This window comes from Zootoca vivipara, chromosome 5 (assembly GCF_963506605.1).
Source record: "Zootoca vivipara chromosome 5, rZooViv1.1, whole genome shotgun sequence".
In the NCBI taxonomy this organism is placed as follows: domain Eukaryota; kingdom Metazoa; phylum Chordata; class Lepidosauria; order Squamata; family Lacertidae; genus Zootoca; species Zootoca vivipara.
Genome location: NC_083280.1, coordinates 70,933,947 through 70,954,090, shown reverse-complemented (window position 1 = coordinate 70,954,090; position 20,144 = coordinate 70,933,947). Strand labels below are relative to the sequence as shown.

The 20,144-nt window shown below is 43.1% G+C and overlaps 1 protein-coding gene across 1 annotated transcript in view; it reads right to left on the bottom strand.

The window, feature by feature from the left end:
* CDH23 (cadherin related 23) overlaps nucleotides 1–20,144 on the bottom strand; it is a 398,194-nt gene that overhangs the window by 108,576 nt on the left and 269,474 nt on the right. The window contains exons 21-27 of the mRNA XM_060274909.1: nucleotides 16,927–17,034; nucleotides 10,350–10,539; nucleotides 9,764–9,909; nucleotides 8,731–8,950; nucleotides 6,664–6,816; nucleotides 1,944–2,057; nucleotides 146–294 (exon numbers count right to left, since the gene is read on the bottom strand). Coding sequence (XP_060130892.1) covers nucleotides 146–294; nucleotides 1,944–2,057; nucleotides 6,664–6,816; nucleotides 8,731–8,950; nucleotides 9,764–9,909; nucleotides 10,350–10,539; nucleotides 16,927–17,034 — 1,080 coding nt within the window. The remainder of the gene's footprint in view (nucleotides 1–145; nucleotides 295–1,943; nucleotides 2,058–6,663; nucleotides 6,817–8,730; nucleotides 8,951–9,763; nucleotides 9,910–10,349; nucleotides 10,540–16,926; nucleotides 17,035–20,144) is intronic.

Below are 20,144 nucleotides of genomic sequence, written 5' to 3'. Positions count from 1 at the left end.
GGCATGGCCTAACCTTAGTATCACGTTACTGCGACACCAGGTAACAGCTAGGATGAAGAGAGAGAGAGAGCAGGTGGGCTTCTTCCTTCTCTTCTTCCATTGCCCCCACCGGATCTTACCGAGAACAAACAGTTTAGCTACATGCCTGTACGATGCTGCTGTAGTCAGGGATGTCTTCAGGAACAGTGGCTTCGTAGCTGCTTTGGAGGAAGATTGGCCGGTTGTCATTCACATCCAGCACAGTGACATATACGGTAGCTGTCCCAGTCCTCCGTTTGCCTGTTGGGCCGTTATCTGTGAGAACAAAGTGGTCCATCTTAATCTCCTAACGTTTAGGGAAAAGGCAGGTCTACTGACTGCATGTTGACTGAACGCAAACAAATCCAGAAGCAAGCAAGGGCAAAGCAACCCAGGTACTTCCTCCTTTTCCTTAGTCTACAGCTCACTTGTCAAATCATTCCACCCATTCCCTCCGAGTCCAAAATTTCTGGGGGGCACCTTAAACTCTATCAGCTCCAGGTAAGAATGTAAGAGCAGCTCCCCCTGTATCAGGCCAAAGGCCCACCTAGTCAAGCATCCTAGTCTCACTGTGGCCAACCAATACATTTATACGAAATCCACAACAGTACCTGCCCCACTTGTGATTTTCAGCAACCAGTATGGAGATGCACAGCAGTTTTTCAGAGGCATACCAGAGCCATGGCTAGCTTTATCTTCATTCATCTAATTCTCTATTAAAGTCATTTAAATTGGCGGCCATTACTACATTGCCTGGTAGCAAATTGAAGAAGTACACACCCTTTCGTTTGCCCTAATTTTTCCGACATTCTCTTTAACCCCTTTCTCTCCACCAAACATAATTTTATATACTTCTATCATGTCCCTCAATTATTCATCATTTTTTTAAAACTAAAAAGCTCTAAATGTTGTAACTTTTTCTCAAAGAGGTGGCTGTTTCCGATCCTTGGTCATTTTGGTCGTCGTCTTCTGAACTTCCTCTGGGTGTCCTCTCTTCTTCCCAGACTCTGAAAGGTAGCTCTGTAGGTGTCAAGCCTGACTGGATTATGAACCTATGGACTCTCACATGGGACTGGGGCTAACATCTATCTCCCCAGTTCCAGATTCCAGTCCTACAAGGCCTACAAGGGTATCTTCCTGATGCACTACCAATGAAATATTATCAAAGAGAGAGTGCAACTTATAAGGGTGCCAAAGGATGGTGCTACTAGCTGTTGAATATATATATATAGCTTTGATTATAATGTATGTCAAATTCACTGTAATTGTTTTACGATTTTTTAAATTTCAGATTTCTTTGAAAAGCCTATGAAATATATGAAATATATATATATTAACTTGAGCTAAGCATCAGTACGAAACTGCAGAATTATTAATACCACAAAGATGTTTAATCCTGCCAATTATATTCCATTTCAAATAACGTCAAGTCTGTCATAAATTTGCGCTACATGGGAAAAATCCTTTGTGATCAAAAGTAGACATTGTTTAACACTTAAATCCCATTGATTGTGCTAGTTGTCTTCATTAATCTACATTCAACCCAAGTATGTAGCAACTGGCTGCATTTCACTACACAGTACACCGGGGAATATTATCATTAGCAAGTTAATAAGACACAGAATTTCCCTCTCGTCTAAAGCTACAAAGGGGCTTATTTACAGAACATGAGAGAAAGGTGCATGGAAGGCCCAGGATTAACTGGAGATGGTTAACAAAACTATCTCCCTTCATACGGTGATGGGAGATTTGCTAATGGAATTGGAAGGAAAACTTCAGAAATGGCAACAGAAGATTGCCCCATTAATTTGTATGAATCCTTTGCAAACTGTTTCCTCTCCATTGCACCCCAAATGAGGCAGTCTGGAAGAGACACATCAGTTGCTCAGATAACGGAAACAAAAGCAGTCCACAGGAATCCTTACCAATGGCCTCCAGGATAAGTGTATAGTATGGGATGGTTTCTCTATCCAGGCTGACGACTGTTCTAACAACTCCATCCCTAAAACCGACACTGAACTTTCCATCCTGGTTCCCACCTATAAAAAAGGGGGGGGGGAGGAAAGAAGAAGAAGGAATTCAAAGAAGAATGAGGACACGGAAATTAAAAAAACAACACTTTTTTATTTAGGAATATGACTTGCGGAACTAAGATCTTCAGAAAACACGCACTTCAATGTACATACATACATTGATGTGCATGACCACCTACAAACCCTACATGTCACTCACTCTGTACACAGGTGTGACAGATAATGCTTTCGGAATGATTTATCCACCCCAATCAGTCTTTTTGCCCTGAGTATGTCTTTTGCTACAATAAATTTTTACAGTTTTAGTTCTGATTGCTGTACATCAATACACAAAAAGGTCAACAACATCATTCCTAAGGGACTCATGATCAAAGTTCTGGAATGAAAAATGGATTCGAAAAATGAGAACACATACTCCAATTACGGTTTACACCAGGCATCCCCAAACTGCGGCCCTCCAGATCTTTTGGCCTACAACTCCCATGATCCCTAGCTAACAGGACCAGTGGTCGGGAAGGATGGGAATTGTAGTCCAAAACATCTGGAGGGCCGAAGTTTGGGGATGCCTGGTTTACATGTTTTAGTAGTTATATACACAGGCAATTTTTTAAACAGCATGGCCTGAGAACCACAGTTTAGTCAGCCATATCTAGGCTCTTTATAGTGCTACAGTTTCCATAGTTCCTGGGTAAACCTCCAATAGCTAAATAGGTCTGAAACTGGCATCCACTTATAATGCAGAAACATCTCCTATTACTTACACAGAAGACACAAAACCACAGGGACAGGATTATGGGAGACTTGCCTACGGGAACAATCCTCGGCACAATAAACTGGCATAAAGCAAGCCAGTGTAAATTAAGTCAGAGTAAAGTTACAACAGATCCATACCAAGTTCAGCAGCGACAAGCCTTTAAAATAATGTTTTACAGCCTAAGTCCCGCCCCCCGCCCCAACTCAGTTGGTAATCAGTCTGGTAATCCAGAGATCTGCTGCATCCTAAGGTGCTCATCCCAGTAGATCTTGCCACAGGATGTCTCCTAAGCGCTTCACAGAAATGTAAAGCCATTTAAGGATTCAGTGTGAATTGTGTGTTTCCCAAAAGCATTTCTAAGAGTGCACAAAATTTACTTGGAGCAGCAAAATGCAAGCCATATTGCCAGTGCTGTGGCCCAAATTAGAGATTTCAAGGACTCCATCTCAGCCTCACTTGTTTTAATTTGCTCTTGAATCACGGTGGCTTTATTGCTTTAAAGCCTTTCCAAGGTTTCATGGCTTGATAACTGTGCAATGCTTTCTTTCAATCTACGTTAAACATATTGATTCTTGATTCGCCCCCCCTTGCTATAAAGTAATACTGTACATCAGGCACGTCCAACAGGTGGACATTGGACATACAGTATGTGGTAGATCACTGCCTCCCCCCAATGAAGCTCAACAAGTTTGGGTCCCCTAAAAAAGTTCAACATTTTTGCCCTGGACCCCCAAAAATGGGGCCTTCCTCCTCCCTAAAAAAGCTCAACAACTTTGACCTGAACCCCCCAGTTTTTAACTGTGAGTAGATCACAGTCTCTTGGGAGTTGGCCACCCCTGCTGTACATTAACCGACAATGGTACAATAAAGATATAGAATAAAAAAATTCCTTCAGTAGCACCTTAAAGACCAACTAAGTTTATATTTTGGTATGAGCTTTCGTGTGCATGCACACTTCTTCAGATACACTAGAAACAGAAGTGTCAGACCCTATATATATACAGAGGGGGGTGGGTGGGAATGGGTGATGGGCTGATGGGAGTGGTAAACCTGTAGATAGATGGCCGTTAATGGCTGCTAATTTAATGGCTGCTAATAAAGATATAGAGTGTCATTGGGGACTCTGAGCAGCAGAGGGCGAGAATGGACAAGTTTTAGAGCCTTCGGAAATAATACATGCTTGTGGAATGCCACTCTAGATCCAATAATCCAAGTAGGGGGGCAATGGCACAAAACTTATTTGTTTTTGGTAAGATCTGAGCCGGGACCCAGGTGGCGCTGTGGTTAACTCACTGAGCCTAGGGCTTGCTGATCAGAAGGTCGGCGGTTCGAATCCCTGTGACAGGGTGAGCTCCCGTTGCTTGGTCCCAGCTCCTGCCAACCTAGCCGTTCGAAAGCACGTCAAAATGCAAGTAGATAAATAGGAACCGCTACAGCGGGAAGGCAAACGGCGTTTCCATGTGCTGCTCTGGTTTGCCAGAAGCGGCTTTGTCATGCTGGCCACATGACCTGGAAGCTATACGCCAGCTCCCTCGGCCAATAATGCGAGATGAGCGCGCAACCCCAGAGTCGGTCACGACTGGACCTAATGGTCAGGGGTCCCTTTACCCTTTACCTTTAAGATCTGAGCCACGACTTTCATACCTGGTTGGTTTCAGTGCGATTGTAAGGTGTGCATACTTTTAGGTCCCACTGATTTCAATTAAAGTGAGATTGCAGGCCTGCCCAGCTTGTGACCCAGCAAGCTAAAATACCCCATCAGCCATGTATGACAGTTCATCACAGGTCAATTAATCACCTACTTTTGCTTCTTGCAAAAAAAATTAAAAAGGGGGGTCGGTCAAGTTCTTCTTTTTTATGTTATTTTTGCCAGTGGCCACTACAATAATAATAAAAAAGTCTATGTGTAAAACACAGCTGTAGGTAGGTGTGTGTGTGTGTGTGTGTGTGTGTGTGTGTGTGTGTGTGTGTGTGTGTAGGGGTGGGGGAATAACACACATTCAATCACATAACAGACCATAATGTGTATGTAACAGGCTGCATTTGGCCTGGTGGTTCACAAACTGAGCTAGTCAGAATCACACACAACATATGTATGTCATGTACATGTTTAGGGAAGTTTTTAAATGATTGATGTTTTACAGTGTTTTTAGTATTCTGTTGGGAGCCACGCAGAGTGGCTGAGGAAACCCAGCCAGATGGACAGGGTATAAGGAATAAATTCTCATTATTATTTTCCACTGACGTCAGTGAGGCTCAACCTTGGCTAGATTATGTTGCATGTTTGTAATGCTTCCTGCGCATTGTTGTTAGCAAACATTAATCCTCACACAGACTGGCCGAAGTCTTCCAGGAAGTGCTGCTTTCATACAGCAGCTCAGATGTTGCACAGCTTGTTTCTGCTCATCCCAACTTTCAAAAACATGGTTTAGGAAACTTTCATTTAGAGAGGCAGGCTCTCCCTTATTGTTTACCACTCAAAAATATAACTACTACAGGTTGTGCACAGGGACACAGGCTGCATCGTGCGCCATATTGGATGGCATCGCGGCCAAGGGCTCAAACTGTTCCATCATGTAGATGGCCCTGTTTAGGAAGAGGTATCCCAAATGTTGACTACCCTGTTTCTGGACTTGAAATGATAGCCTACTACACGTGGCTGACCTATTCTCAAGGAGGAATCGTATATAAATTCCAAAAGGATCATGCGGACATACCCAGAACTTATCTGCTATATGGAAGTAGCTCCTTACAAAGAAGATGAAGACCTATTTTCACACCATTGTCTACATCAGAATATGACCTACTGGGCTGCACTTCGGCAAGCACTGCAAATGAGTTCGGCGACAATGCCTTTCTCAAATTGTCATATCCACATTCTGCAGACATAAGGCAGCTGATGACTCTTTCAGTCTGATGAAGCATAGATAATTCTCAGGAGCAAACAACCCACAACAGTTCTGCTATCATTTGCAAAGCATCATAGGGAAACATATGCAAATCCCCATGCAAATTAGCCGTTGCAAACCTAACAGCAGGATGAAAAGCCCCCTTGGCTGTCTTCATTTACATGAATTTCCCCACACTGCTTTGCACCAATACTCTGCACCACGGTGCCACAACATATTCCCAAGGGGCGGAAGGGGGCTGGTTACAGACCAAGGAAGAGATGCTTCCCCACGAACAAAGCTAGAGAAGTGGAGGTGGTTTGAAATAGCTATGAACCACTCCCAAATAAGTATGAAAGAGATGGGAGAGGAGAAAGAGCACTACTTGGTGACAGATGGAGGAGCAGAATTATGTGATGGTTTCCTTTGCATGGAGTTAAGGAGAGAGAGGCCAAACCTTTAATAAACCAAGAGTTGGCTTATTCTTGTTCTGCGCTAAATAATAATAATAATAATAATAATAATAATAATAATAATAATAATAATATATTATTATTTATACCCCGCCCATCTGGCTGGGTTTCCCCAGCCACTCTGGGCGGCTTCCAACCGAATAGGATTTTATGCCTTTTCAATGTTACCCACCCTGAGCTTTGGGGCTAGGAGAAGCTAGGGTTGCAAGATCTCATTTTTTTTTTGAAGTTTTTGAGCTATTTTTAAGGAAATTCACCAAAACCTACACTTTCAGATTTCCCCAGACATTTCAGCAATTTCTGCCCGGGCACTGTTTCCGACGGGCAAATCCTGGCAATGTCTGGGAAATTCCGGACGAACGCCAACGCTAGGAGAGGCTAAAATCTGAAAGGAAGAAAATGGAGGACACAGCAATAAGGATTGACCAGTGTGTGGTCTCTGCCCCCTCTGAGGTACATGGCTTTTACTTCCGAAGTGGACCAGAAAGGCTTGATACCTGTGATGAAATAACTGAGCTCGGCATTGAGACCCACATCAGCGTCGGTGCAGTTGAGACGGACCACTTTGAAATCGCGAGGTACGTTTTCAGGAAGCGATACGTTATAGACAGCTGGGAAGAAGGTGGGGTTCTCGTCATTCACATCTAAAACTACAAGAGAGAATTTGATCAAGGTCTACTCTGAGCCATGCTTCAAAGCCATACCTGGCACGGCTAAAAGGTGCAGTGTCAGCCACTGTAAGAAGCCATGCATTGGGTTTCCCCGTTGTTTCTATGCATATTAGAATAATATTAATTGTAGAGTTGGAAGGAACTCCCAAGGGGCATCTAAGTCCGACCCCCTGCAATTCAGGAATCCCGCCTACAGCCGGTCCCTGGGTGGCCTTGAACCACCAAGCTTCTGGTTAACAGCCAGGTGCCCAGACCTGTTGCGCCACCTAAGGGACTGCCATAGAAGTTCAGCTAGGGACCAGAACTATGTCACATCAGCTACCCCCTTAAAAAGTCCATTCAAGGAAGTAGAAGAAAGGGCAAACAGGCAGTGGTGAAATGGACTGTGGGAGTTCCAGAGTTATAAATAGCTGAGAATCATAAACATTTTTATCACTGACATTCTTAAATTCTGAGATAAGTTCATAACTTTTCAAAACACACAAACACGTTATATTCCTAGACACCTGAAGTTAAAGTTGTGGAGACTTTCTTCTATCATCGTATAGCAGAAAAGTATCTGGAATAACCAAACAAAACTCTTTCTAAAGTGCATCATAGATTGTGTTTAAAAACTCATTAAAAACTAGCTACAAATGACTTGGGGACCAAACCTAAAATAAATTATCACTTTTCATTTTTTAAAAAGTATTTTAAACATGGAACTAACTGTAGCAAGTTAAACCTTCCATTAGAGTGGCCATGTTGGTCCAATAAAGAGTGCCCTCCAAACCCTTTTGGATCTTACGCGACTTTGTTATCATCACTACAACCCTGCGCATAACAACTTCTAGAACAGCTATAACTGAAAATGGCCAGTACAAACAAAAAGGGTGGGTTCTTGCATTGCTTTAGCAGAATGGGAGCTGCAGCGCACCTGCTCACTGCAAAAAGCTCCAGGAATCCCTACTGCTGCTCTTTCCCATGCCAGCGTTAAAACAGTTCCCAGAGGGTTGGTAGCACAGGGAACAGTGACAGCATGGGCTTCTCTCACATAATCCAGGGCTTCTCAGGTTCTCTCGGCACAGCATGGGAAGTGGGGTGAAGGCACACCTTTCCCCTCTCTTTCTTTCTTTTTTAAACCCCTCTTTCTCTTTTGGGCAGCTCCTTTACTTTTACCCCTCTTTGCCACCTGCACGGAATCAAACCAAGGCTTGCCCACCTTTGCCCTGGCCCTCACCATGTTGGAGGAACGGCTCCTAAAGAGCAACAGCAGCATTCTTGGCAATTTAAGAATTGTTGTGGAAAAATTCTGGAATTGCAACAGCAGGACCAGGCGAGATTTTCAAGCTTCCTTGTCTGAGCTGGGTTTTTTTTGGGGGGGGGGGGGTTGTGTGCATCAAAATGTGCATCTTCAACAAGGTAGAACAAGGTAGAAGTTACGCATATCTCCTCCTCTCCCTTCGCTGGGCATTTTCCCAGACTCTGTGCTGTGCAATCCTTGAGCACTTAAGCCAGTGGTTCCCAACCTTTTTTTTTGCCATGCCCCACCTAAGCGTCTCTAAAATCCTGATGCCTCCCCCTGTGACATATAATTCTTCTTATTCAAAAAGTGAACTCCTATTCACGCGGAGGAAGCCTAAAAGGCCATTAACTTGGTTGAACTCACTCTTGAATTGCCCCCCTCCCCAAATCAAATCCCCCCTGTGGCATACCCTGTGGGAACCATGGATTTAAGCTCTAGTTTGGCTCAATCTAAGCACAGAAAATTATCTGAAGGTATTTGAGAAGGTGAGAAATCCCATTTGAAATACAGACAACCACTCACACTAAATACATTATTGTTATTATAAAAAAGAATGACACAGCAGTAACAGTGAGACAGCATCCAGAGTGTTTCGGTTCTTCAGTCACCTCTGACCGTGAGAGTGCTGGTAGAACTCTTGGACGGCACTCCTGCATCACTTGCGACTACCCTGAGGTAGTACTCGGCAATCCTTTCCCTGTCTAGAACAGCTGTGGAGTTGATAAGACCACTGCTGCTGTCGATGACAAAGTCCATCCTAGGCATGCCCACCTGCATACGGTATGTCACTTGACCATTCAAGCCTTCATCAAGGTCAATGGCTACCACCTGAGACAGAAAGCAAAAAGTGAAGCACAACGTTCTGATGAGTTCCCCCCCCCTCACATAAAGGTGAAACCAAGAAGCTTTAAGATCCCAGCAGAATGACATCATCACTTCCCACCGGCTCGGGGCCAAATTTACACATGGCCTTAACTGACTTCGAATGCACTCTGCCCTCAAGTGTGGGGCTACCTAGTGCTACCTGGTTCATTAAAAATAAAACAAAGTCGTCACCAAAATTGTTCCTGAGATTGGATCAGCCCCACCATGCCTGCAATTTGCACTGCAAAAAGATGTCGCAGTGGAACTAATGGAAACTTTTTTTTTTGCGCTAAAGGGTAAACAATGCAGTTCAGATCACATGCAGAGAAGTGAAAGAACCAGCGCGAATAGTCTCTTGAATGTGTTCACCTTTTTTTAAAACAGACTACGCTGAAAGAGACGGATTAAGGCTGCCAAACTCACATTCAGCTATAAAGGAAAGTGGGTGAACTAATGATCTGATGTCATGAGGGGGTTTCAGTCTATCAGTTCCTCTTTTTAGCTTTCTCAGCTTCCTTTTGGCTTATTTCAACAAGCAGTACAGAATGTAGATAGAAGTCAGGTGTGAGAAAATGTATGAGATATTTGCTACCTGAAAACATTCTGGGGCACTGGTTTTACTGAAAGCTACAGTAAAACTGCAGTGAGGAAAGTATGACTACTGCTCAGTGCTACATCTGCAATGGAAGCCCAAACAGTTTGGCTTTTTTTTAAAAAAAAGAAACACTTTTCAGCAAGTACAGTATATGGTAGAAATCGAAAGTAACACCGATTCACCTGGAAAACAGATGACCCTGCTGGAAGTCCCTCAGGAATCTCAGTGATAAAAGGTAAATTCTGGAAAGCGGGGTCATTGTCATTGAGATCCAGAAGGTTTACAAACACTGTGGCACTGCTGGTGGCTCGTAATGGTGGCCTTCCACCTGCAAAGATCAGGAGAGTCACAACTAGTCCCACGAGCACCCCAAAGATTGAAAAAGAAAATTTCTAATATTTCGTCTTAGTGAACCTCTGTTTATCCAGAAGAAACCCCTGTTCGTTCCTCTTCAAGTAATTGGCAATTCACTTTCAATGGGGAAAAAAAATCAGACTTGGGAAATGTCAGAGCGATAACAAAACCGTTAAAATAAATTGCAGAAGTAAGAGTATAGAAGCTAGCATTTATCTAACTTTAAGCAATCTATAATTGTTGCTATTCTTGCTATGTATCTATTATGGGGGAAAGTTATAGAGGGATGAGGTTTTTTTAAAAAAAAATCAAAAGCACAATATATATAAGAATGTGACAGCTAGTATGTAAGAATGTATAGCAGGTAGTTAACTGAGCGCTAAAGTATTCACAGAACAATTGAAACAAGCGTACGATCAGTGACAGAGACCACAATCTTCCTCATGAGCTCAGCTTCCTGGGGGTTTGGGTTTTCTCTGTCCAGGACAACCCCTGTTGTCCGAATCTTCCCTGTGGTGCTGTTAAGACTGTAGAATTTATTTGGCGGTCTAATGCTGTACACGAGGGAACCGTTTTCTGCCAGGTCTGGGTCAAAAGCTACCACCTACAGAGATCAAAAGAGTGATGGTATATTGATAAGAGACAAAACAAACAAACCCTTTTTCATTTTTTGTGTGCATCTGTATAGCTGGCTTCTAAACTGAAGCATGAAACAGAAAAGATGCGGAATAAAAGCATGACTCCAATTTCATTCACTTAAGTACACAACACAGTCTCACTGAAGAAGCTGTCCGGATGCTCTTTCGTGGTACAGCAACAGTCACCATGGCTGATGTGCCAGTGAAAAAAATGTCCAAGCAATACAGAATAACAGAATGTAGGTGAATCAGAATTCTGTTGCCCCTTCCTTTTTGCATGCCCTTCCCTTTAAAAAATAATAATTTTGTTTGGTTTTACAAAACACCCTGTCACAGCTTTGTGGCCTTTTCTAATCTTTCTAACTCAACCTGGATGTACTAGCTGCCCACCAAATGATCACTTTCCTTTTTGGACAGACCATATCCCCAGATATTATCCCCATGGCTCCTGTCCTAACACTGCATTCATTTTTATTTTCGCCTAGTGGGTTTTTATTTCCATTTTGCTCTTGCTTTCAAATGTAATATCTGTGCTCGCGCATACTTGTGATTTCTATTGGCTCTTCCCTTGTTTATTTCCTTTGTTAGTGTTACATTGAAGTTGGAAATGAACAAAAAAATATGATCTAAAAAATAAAGCACACTATCATATCCAAACATAGTTGAAATTATGGTTACTTTAGTACAACCCCACACAACCCATGCTAATTGCTAAAGGACACTGCTCATTTGCATATTGCAATTAATTTGCAAGTGTTTGCAACATTTCAGTTTTCTGGCAGAGTGTTGCAAAGGTATTTGTATTCCTTGAGATGCAACTCCTGTTTGCCAACTGTGTATGTCCACTGGGTGAAAGGGGGAGAGTAGAATGGATGCAAAAGAAAGTTCATTGTGTTATTCAGAGGCAGGTGCCTGTGGAAAAGGGAATGCATCAGCCTGGTTGCCCAGACAGACAAATAAATAAATAAATAAATAAATAAATAAATAAATAAATAAATAAATAATTATTATTCCCATTTGACTTGGATCACACTGTATAAAACTCTTTTATTTTTAAATCACCCCCAAAGGGGAATACGGGACAGTGGCTGCAAATACATATACACTATGTCTTAATTTGTAAAGACTTCTGAATATATGCTGAAGTATTTGCAAGACCAGAAGATGCCTCTAAATGTGACAAACAGCCCATGAAACTTTGGAAGTGCCGTTCTCCATGTTCCTCTTCATCTTTTAAGATACACAGAGGCTACTTTGTTTCATGCTCAGTTTTGTACTAGACAGAGCCTTCTTTGCAGTGGCATCTACCTTGTGAAACTTCCTGACTAGGGTCATCCACTAAGAATAATTTTCTGAAGACTACCTTATTCCTGCAAGTTTTCCCACTGGCGAGTAAACTGCAAATATTTTCATTGCTGCTGGTGTTCTGGCTTTGGCCTGTTTGTTTTTATTGTTTAGTATTTAAACCTGTTTGAAAGTGGCATGTTTTTTATTTTGATGGTGTGTATCTATATTTTTCTAAGCCGTCTTCTGGACTACAGGAACCTGGTGAAAAATGATTGTTTATATTTTAGTTTATTTAAATTACTCATATTTATTTACCACCTTTTTCTCCAAGGAGCTCAAAGGCATGTGTAAGGCAGACTAGGCCGAGACAGTCATTGGCCAGTGTGGTGTAGTGGTTAAGAGCCAGTGTGGTATAGTGGTTAAGAGCGGTAGACTCGTAATCTGGGGAACCGGGTTCGCGTCTCCGCTCCTCCACATGCAGCTGCTGGGTGACCTTGGACTAGTCGCACTTCTCTGAAGTCTCAGCCCCACTCACCTCACAGAGTGTTTGTTGTGGGGGAGGAAGGGAAAGGAGAATGTTAGCCGCTTTGAGACTCCTTCGGGTAGTGATAAAGCGGGATATCAAATCCAAACTCCTCTTCTTCTTCTTCTGGCCCAAGGTCACCCAGTGAGCTTCATGGCTGAGTAGGGATTCGAACACTGGTCTCCCAGGTCACAGTCTGACACTAACCACCACACCACAGTAGGAGCGAACAACAAATTACAGGCAATAAGAACAAAGATACGACTTAAAGAATATTGCGTCTCCTACAAGGAGACTGGAAAGGTTACTTCAAGGTGTGTGTGTGGGGGGGGGGAAAGGTGGCTGAATTTACTTTAGAGAATCAATCTGTAATTGAACATCTTGAAATGGAAACTGACTGGTAGCAGGAGTTCTAAATGAGAACCAGATTTGGACTTTTGAAGTCATTATATTGCTTTTTAATTACATAGAAATAAATTGTATTTGATCAGCACATGCACAATTGATTTCATGTTTCATTAAAGCTACTTCGTGTTAAGTTGCCAACACATTTTCCCTAACAGAAACAGAAGTACAAGGAGCCGGAGCTGTGTCAAGCCTGATGGAGCACTCAGGGGCAAGGCTTGTTCATGGATGGGGGAGGGGGGGGAGCTCAAAGGCCAGTTAAGGTAGCTGAGAGTTAATTTCTACACAGTGAACTTGGACGGGAGACCTTTGCTATTTCCCCTCCTCCCCAGAAGATTAATGTTTCATTATGGTATTTTTTTTTTAATAAAAAACACAGTCTTTCCTGTTTGATGATTTTGTGGATTCTCTCCGCTTTCCCCTCATTTATTTTCTGTTTCACGCCCGTCATTTTTCTCCTAGTGTGATGGAGAATAATTCTCCCTCTCCTTCTCTTTTATTTTGCCAGAGGGATTTGAAAGGCTTTAAATCAATGCCTTTCAGAGAGGTCCTTGAAGGAGGTCGCAAGCAAGGCTGGGAAAGTTGAAATTGGCCCAAAATTTTACTTTAAAACACACGGAGGCAACCCTAATGCGCGCGCGCGCGCGCACACACACACACACAATATGAATGACTATGCCATGTTTGCAGAAGGATGGGAACTGTGAATGCAATGTGAGGACTATGATTTTATGCCTTCCAAATCACATTAAGGTCCAGAACCACAGCAGAGGAAACAGAGTTCATGGTACAGGAACTGGAACTGGAATAAATTATGTAGCCTTGGTGCTTCAGAATCCAATGAATACCAGCGGGGTGGGGAGAATGCAGCAACTGTCACAGTCTTCATATGACTAAATAAATACATACCACTGACCTTTTCTTTTTCTACCCCCTTCAGGAAACCTCCTATATATTGACTTGTCTGTTAAGAAAAAACTGCCTGCTCATCTTTCACGGAACCTTAGTGGGTCACAAAGGATACTGTGCTATGCTTTAAGGGACACACTTTGTTCATGCCAGCATTAACCAGACATATCGGAACTTTACCATTTCCCATCACGAAAGGAGCATATACCGTATTTTTCATAAGATGCACTTTTTCCCTCCTAAAAAGGAAGGGGGAATGTCTGTGCGTCTTATGGAGCGAAGGCACGGCTGCTCCTCCCTCCGCTGCAGCCACCGACAGCGGTAAAGTGGCAGGGGAGGGACGAGCAGCCTGAAAGCAGCCCTTCAGGGCTGCTCGTCCCTCTGTCGCTCGCAAGAGGCGACATAGGAGCCATGGTTGGGAGAGGCACAGCACAGCGCCTTTCCCAACTGCACCTCCTATGCCTGCCCCAGCGAGAGGCGGCGGCAGGACCAGTTGTTTATTAAATAGTTTAGTACGTTTAGTGCGTTCTTATGGTCAGATGCATCTTATGGAGTGAAAAATATAACCCCTCTCCATTAAGAAACTCTGCTAAGTTTCTAAGAAAGTCCAAGGTTCCCTATACAGTGGTACCTCGGTATACGAACAGCCCTGTTACCGAACTATTTGGTGTACGAACTCTGTAAAACCGGAAGTAGGTGTTCCGGTTAGCAAACTTTGCCTTGGAAGACATACAGAAGCTGAACGGTGGAAGGGCACTGGCGGCAGGAGGTCTCAGTACGGAAAGCACGCCTCGATTTAAGAACACTTTGGTTTAATTGACTTCCGGAATGGATTAAGTTTGTAAACCGAGGAACCACTGTAATATAAGTTTGAAAACCACTGTACTAAAGAAGGTGTATGCTATCGGCTGACCTACGTTGTTACTGGTTATAAGCCTGCTCTTGTATTCCAGTTGAAATCCTGATTCCCAAATTCCCCAGTGAAGGACTGGGAATGGTTGCAGGTGCAGCAAAAGAGGGTTAAATGGCCAGTTCATGATTAAACCTCTGCAATTCCACTTTATTGCAAACTGTTTTATCGCTAACCTTACAGAGGCTATGCCTTTAATTGCAATAAATAAATAATCATCGCTAACAGTTACTGGCAATCCACATGTCTTTACAGCAAGATGAATTGGTCATTATGTTAAAAATAAAATAACGCACTGCAAACTGGCAGATTTAGACTAGGGTCTGCCAGCCTTGTACACTTGGGTGTATGTGTGTGAAAGTGGGTAGGTAGGGGACTCTTTTAGAGTAGGGCAAAAATGCTTTAAATAACCAAAAAACAACAACAAAAACCAGGTAAGCTAAGCTCTTAAGGAACGGGCCAATCTTTGCTGTAAGGTCTTTTCCACAATTGGGTCGTCTGGGGCTGCTCTTCCATAATCAGGTGGAAGCACATGGCCCTTGATATAGTGCCAGAGGTGCTGTGATGCAGCATGACAGAGGGCTCCTTATTGGCTGGCGTGCAGATGACACCATGAGCAGTTCCCTGACAAAACGTTAATGTGCGGAAACTGCAATCAGGTGTTGGATTTCAGAGTTATGTGATAAACTGACAACTTCTATATACTGTTCAGTGCATGTTTTGTAAACTGCCTTTGTTGATTAATTGAATAAATAATAAGGCTTTTAATTTCTCCCTCTCTTTTAATTACATTGATCTTTTTGTGTATGCGCCTGGTGTTACCTGCTGGCCACCAGCTGACCATTCTTGGTTTCTATCACACCTTCTGCTGATTCCCCTTCCCCCTTAATGGATAATAGTAACATTGAATAATTTATTTTCACTGCATGCCACTCAAAAGCAAGGAAAGCTGTGAAAATGGGATTTACTGCTTTTATTTTATTTCTGCCACCAGGAGTTCTGGCCCAGCCATGTAAGCTGTTTGCAATGCAAGACTCAACAATGGAATATAAAAAGAGGGGTAGCTAGCAATGCATTCTCATTGGTTAATGAAGGACAATCCATCAGCTCCTAATCTAATGATCTCTATCCCTATTCTATCAGTACATTCTGAAACATAGAATTAAAAATGGCTATCTACTGCAGCGTTTCTCAACCGCTGTGCCGCGAGACGCTGGCTGGTGTGCCGCGACGTGTGGCGACGAGAAGGGCGATTTACATTGTCACCAGCACTGACCCGCGGGAAAGCAATATTTCTCCTCCTCTTTCCCAAAGCTCAGTGCAAACGAGCCTGGCGGCCGCCAATACGCAACACTGACCCGCCGGAAAGCAATATTTGGCAAGTGTTTCTTACAGTCATAATTATAATATAGGGCGGCACAGAGTTAAATTTTTAAACTTTTTTAATGGTGGTGTGCCTCATGATTCTTTTCACGGAACAAGTGTGCCGTGGCCCAAAAAAGGTTGAGAAACACTGATCTACTGACCAGCCTTTATCCAGGGAAATTTAACTTCTTATGTTGCCATGGCACTTTAATTTCCAGAATAGAAAACTGGCTTTAACACTTATTTGTACCTGAACTGCAGCAATATCAGGCCCTGGAAGAAGTGTAAGAAGCCAGTGTCAGGTCCTGGAAGCAGGGACTCTCACAGCCTGTTAACAGGCACTGTCTCTTTGTGTTCACGGGAGGGAACGCTTCTGCTCATATTCAAAATGTGTTTGCACCGCCAGTGAGCAACCACAACCAAATCTGAAGTTAAGAGAATGAGGCTGCAATCTTAGGCACACTTACCCGAGAGTCTCGAGGAGTCTTGCTTCTGAGCAAATATATCTGGACGAGCAATGACGCTTACCGGAAGGGGAAGTGATGTGGTAATGAGGAAGTCAGTGGGGATGCCTGATTGGCTCCACAGGTGCCCCTGCAGAGCCCTGATCTCTCCCCCTCCCAGTAAGCAGCAGCAGCAACACAGCTGCTGGGAAGTTAGCATTGTGGCTCCGCCCCTCCAGGTGAACTGCTTCTGTTGGTGATTATCCCATCTTCTGTAAGCCCATTTTCTTCTGAAGCTTCCATGCAACATCAGAACAGTGTTTATGAGTATTTCTTTTGGGTAAAGTGGGCCAAACATACCTGCAGACTATGTGTGCCAATTACTTTTTATTTCATACCTGCTTTAAAAATTAAATACATAAATCTGCACATCTATATAATACATTAAAATGATGGTTCTGAACTACAGAAAGAATTGTGGGTATGCTTCCCCCTCCCCACCAGCACATACCGTTGTGACATCCGAGTCTGGAGGAGTCATCTCTACTAAGTTAATGAAGTATGGCTCATCCTTCCACACGGGGTAGTTATCATTAATGTCCAGTAAAGTGATGTTTACCTGGAAAGAATTACAGTTGTAAAATACAGCCTTTAATAAAGCAACACACATTTTAGCCAACTTCCTTTTATCGCTCCTGTATCTCCGCCGGCTTTCGTACAGGTTAGGAATGCCAGACAGAAACACAATGACAACGTCTGACAAAGACACTCTCCTTCATGTCTGTCCTAATGCCCCTGTCACACGCGATGCAGCTTTTAGCAAGATGTTGCCTCTCGAGGCCCATTTGATTCACTCAGCAACGCCAATGCTTATTCTGGAAGAGGAGGTTCTGCTCGCCAGGGAAGCTTTCAGAATTCTGTGCTGTGACTGCTTGACAGCAGGGCAAGCACCCTCTCTCTACAAGCGCATGAGTCACAATAAATAAATAAATCTGACTAATTTCATCTCTCCCCTCTCCCCCCCCCCAGCCACTTCCATTATTGTTGTATGGGTTATTCACAATTTGCTGAATAATTCCTCTGCATGTTCTTGCTACTAGATTATACAAAGTAGGGAGTGCTAACTTTAAAAGTCACATGTTGCTTCTATTCCTTGGCTGAAATGCTGAGGTTTGGGTTTAAATCTCATATACATGACATTATTATTATTTTGGCAGTGTGGTTTAGCACCAATGTTGTTAGCTCCTGTCAGAAGCGTTTATATGGCCAAACAGCAAGCAGAAGATCAGGGTAGTGTCATCACATGTCAGACTAGCAGAAGGGAAGAACTGGAACACAAAAGGTACAAGTTGACATGGAGGAGCTTCTGAAAAATGGACTGTGACTCTACAGCAAACCATTCCTTTCCGGCCATCCTATCTACCGGTACCAAATGAATGGGCGCCATTGTGGTTTGTTTGTTTGTTTCTTTAATGGATTGAAATCGTTTTATAATATTCTTCAATTAAAATGTCCAAGGCAACAGATTAAAAAAGCAGAGTAAAAGCAAGGATCAATAAAATAAGCAAAGTAGAAATACATCAGCTACCCAAAGCCTGGGAAAATATAAAGGTTTTGGCTGGCACACAAAAAGGTATTGTTAATATTATTTCTTATATTGCTATACCACCCTTCATCCAAGGATCACAGGGCAGTTTACAATATAAAAATAGATCATTCGAGATACCAGGTGAGCCTACCTTGGGGAACAATTCCACAAACAGGCCACCACAAATGAGAAGGCCCTCTCCCAGTGACCCACTCCCTCAGAAGGAGGGAATACTTGAAGACTCCTGTGCCATGTCAATTCTGCTTACTTCTCTGTAGTCAATGAAGTTGTGGTGGCTTGTTTTAACAAACACTTGTGTCTGGTCTGATGTGCACCCTTACTCCAGCCCTTGGGGGGGTGGGGGAGCAATCTAATGCTGCTCCCACCCAAAACAACAACACACACATCATCACCATCACTGTATATTTGTCCTGAGAAATTCATGTATCAAATCACCTCAAAAGAAATTTAGATGGGTAGTCAACCTAGTTTCTCTAGCTGTAGTGCTAGAGCGCACATGAAAGGGACAGAGAGGCATTCAAATGAGAGATAAAGGGGAATCCTCCTTGAACCCAAAAGACCAGAGAAGGAGCCACGCAGCGTCATCCATAAATTTATCAAAGTCTGTTTTAAACCTAGTGAGGCTCTTTGCTCCTATAACCATGACAGAACGTTAACAGCTGGATAAAAAATCCACTCCCCAAAATCATCTTTTTGAGCTTCAGGTTCTTACACTCTCTTTAGCCTTCAGCTAAATTAGCACCTATACTAAACTGGAATTTTAAGAACATAGTTAAGGAGGAATTCTGCATAGCACTAAGTAGATTGTTCTGTCACTACAAGCATTCCAGCTTGCTAGATGGAACAATCTCCCCTCTCCTCCCTGCTGCATGCTATTCTGGGGGTCTGCTTGACCCTCTTGAAGCCAACTGGTGGTGGTGGGGAGCAGGGGGCACATGGGAGGAGGGGGGCAAAAGCCTCCATTGTGCTAGTGGAAGACCTTGCATTGGGGCTTCCACTAGTGGGACTCATTAGTTGAATCCAGCTCTTTGGCTGCAATTCTGTAGTTACCTGAAAGTAAGCCCTTCTGAACTCCCTGGGGCTTACTTCAGAGTAGGCATGTATACAGTCACACTGTGAAAAGCTCCTGCTGCTTTCTCCTTCCAAGCTGAAACGGTAAGACAGGTGTGCATTTCTACAATCATGTTCATATTCATGTTCTCAATAGTGTTAAGAGGCTTGCTCAGGGGGTAATCAGTCAACATGGCAAATAGGAGGTAATTACACTGTTATTGTGTATCTCCTATGGAGTCCAGTATATTTCATCATCGTGGGCAGAAACTGAAAATAAATTATAATCAAGAAGAAAAACATGTCACCAGTGCTATTCCCAGAGAGCCACTAGTACTGGTTTATTAGTCTGGTTTATTAGCCTGTGCAAAGTGGGCTGTTCTCACCCAAGGAGCCTGCGAAGAGTAAAGGCTACCTTTATGCCTGCAGTTAACAGTTGGGGAATGAGGAACAGCAACACCATTTGAGATTGGGAACATTTGGCACAGGAGATTTTAGCTGTGTGTGTATGCAGGGCCGCAGAGGAATTCAATAAGGCTCAAAGGGTACAATTTCACAAAAAAGCAAAACAAAAAAACCCCCAATGTATGTTAAGAACATCTGTTGCAATTATTTTCTTTTTCTTTTACACCTAGATGACTTTAGCAGTACTGTCAACAAAAGACAAATAGTCACTTGTGTCTAAACAGAAGGATTGTGGGCTTTGGCATGATTATACACTACACAAGGGAGACTGTCCGCCCGGCCTACCTAAATTGCACCCCTAGGTGTGGACAGTGCTGTGAAGCAACAGAGTGGCATTACAATTTTCATCAGCTACAATTCTAACTGTTCCTATACATCTGTTCCTATACAGGAATATGAGCAAAGACTTCACAAAGCAGGTACATCACCAGAAGTTCTAAAAATGCTGCTTCAACATCCTTCTCGGCCGTGGCACCCTCCCTGTGGGACGCCCTCCCATCTGATGTCAGGGAGATAAAGAATGACACAACTTTTAGAAAACATCTGAAGGCAGCCCTGTTCAGGGAAGTTTTTAAATGTCTGACATGGGAAACCCAGCCAGATAG